At 37.4% G+C, this 2,158-nt stretch overlaps 1 protein-coding gene across 1 annotated transcript; it reads left to right on the forward strand.

Moving 5' to 3' along the window:
- Positions 1–5: 5 nt before the first annotated feature.
- RAN (RAN, member RAS oncogene family) lies at positions 6–2,152 on the forward strand (the record flags this gene model as incomplete). Its single annotated transcript, XM_004709624.2, has 4 exons — positions 6–126; positions 1,370–1,557; positions 1,730–1,900; positions 1,996–2,152. Coding segments are annotated over 4 exons (525 nt in total), but the record flags the coding sequence as incomplete, so codon positions are not given.
- Positions 2,153–2,158: the final 6 nt, after the last annotated feature.

Raw genomic sequence — 2,158 nt, forward strand, 5'->3', positions numbered from 1 at the left:
CTACCTTAGGCGTTGAGGTCCATCCCCTTGTGTTCCATACTAACAGAGGACCTATTAAATTCAACGTGTGGGATACAGCTGGTCAAGAAAAATTTGGAGGACTGAGAGATGGCTATTATATTCAAGGTAGGCATCTCAATTATGACTTAAATCGTATTGGAGATTACCCAGTCCGTGTAATCCAGTGACTTTTTGTTTGGTTCTGAGTGTACTGGGAGCTACATAACTCTGCGGTTAAAAAAGATGCTGCTCATAGGAAATTAACTGTCATTTGGGTGGAGAGAGGGAATATAAAAAGTTGTCCTGTGCCATTTAATTGTAAACTTTGTCGTGCTAAGCATTATTTTTCTGTGGAGAGAAACCCACATGTGACAAGGAGGCTTGAAATTTAAAAACAGTAACAAGCCACAGGCTGTTTAACTTTTGTTTGGGGACTTAGGTACAGACAGGTATACATTTTAATGGCTTTGTTCAATCCCATTGAAACTACTTTGAGCAAATACTGGACCAGAAGAGCTGGGTTCTGTATTTTACAGCTATTGTCTGAATACTTGATATTTCTTGCTTGTGCTAATTTTTATATAATATCTCTTTCCCAAGTGTTTTAAGAATTGAAAATAAATGCCCATTGTAGTACCTAACAAAGCATGAATGAAGAAAATACTTTCTTGATGGCAAAATATCTGGGAAGCCTTCAATGAATTTTGCTTTGCTGCTGGAGCATATACAAATAAACGGGTTTTGGGGGGGTTTTGGTTTTTGTTTTTTTTTTAAAGTGTTTCTTTTCTTTTTTTTTTTTTTTACCATTCTGTACTTTACTCAGGTTTATTGTCTTGGGTGGTACCATAACCTATCCTTAGTCCCACCACCATTGAGTTGATTCTGACTCATAGTATCCCTACATGGTACATGGGTTTCTGTGGCTATTTTTGTGTATCTGACCTTTATTTCTCCGCCTCTTACCTGATAGGTCATATATATATTGGAGTTTTTGAAAGAGGCTTAATATTCCCTAATATTTGGAATCATTTAGGGAGTTTTTTGTTCTTTTCAAAGAATTCGCATGCTGCACCCTCAGAATATGATCGGGCCTTGATCTGTTTCAGTTACTTTTTTGGAATGAGGCTATATTAATGAGGTGTCTGAGGAAGTAAAGGAGAAGAGCTTTATTAGTAGCTGGTCTTGCATGATATCTTTTAAAATCTTTTAAATTCATTATAGTGATTAAGATTTTTACAATCAAAAGAACATGAAATAGAGTTCTAAGCGTGACCCATGTCTGGTCTGAGACAACACTATTTCTAGTCTGAGTTCTTAGCATTTTCTTCTTAGATGTATACTAATTATTATGCATACATTTACCTTTTAGCCCAGTGTGCCATTATAATGTTCGACGTAACCTCAAGGGTTACTTACAAGAATGTGCCTAACTGGCATAGGGATCTGGTTCGAGTATGTGAAAACATACCCATCGTGCTGTGTGGCAACAAAGTGGATATTAAGGACAGGAAAGTTAAGGCAAAATCCATTGTCTTCCACCGAAAGAAGAACCTTCAGGTGAGTTGTTTACGAAATTACTAGTTCACTAGTTCTTAAGTAAAATTGGTATATGACACAGATATGCAAGTCTATATATGGGTTGAATGGGTTGGTGTTTTTTTTTAAACTTGGAATGTGTTAGAATCATTGTTTTGGTAACTTCTTTATTTAAAACTTTTTTTTTAAACAGTACTATGACATTTCTGCCAAAAGTAACTACAACTTTGAAAAGCCCTTCCTTTGGCTTGCTAGAAAACTCATTGGCGATCCTAACTTGGAGTTTGTTGCCATGCCTGCTCTTGCCCCACCAGAGGTTGTTATGGACCCCGCTCTGGCAGCCCAGTATGAACATGATTTAGAGGTACCATGTTAAATTTCCATTAATGCTCTCCGATTTATACTATTTCCTAGTGGTTTTAATCTGACCAATTACAACTTTTTCATTGTTTTCTCTAGGTTGCGCAGACAACCGCTCTCCCGGATGAAGATGATGACCTGTGAGAGAACAAAGCTGGAGCCCAGCGTCAGAAGTCTAGTTTTATAGGCAACTGTCCTGTGATGTCAGTGGTGCAGCGTGTTTGCCACTCTTATTATATAGCTAAGCAGAATGTGCTAATCT

This window comes from Echinops telfairi, unplaced genomic scaffold, assembly GCF_000313985.2.
Source record: "Echinops telfairi isolate 266 unplaced genomic scaffold, ASM31398v2 ScPeMD7_7412;HRSCAF=8450, whole genome shotgun sequence".
Taxonomy (NCBI): Eukaryota; Metazoa; Chordata; class Mammalia; order Afrosoricida; family Tenrecidae; genus Echinops; species Echinops telfairi.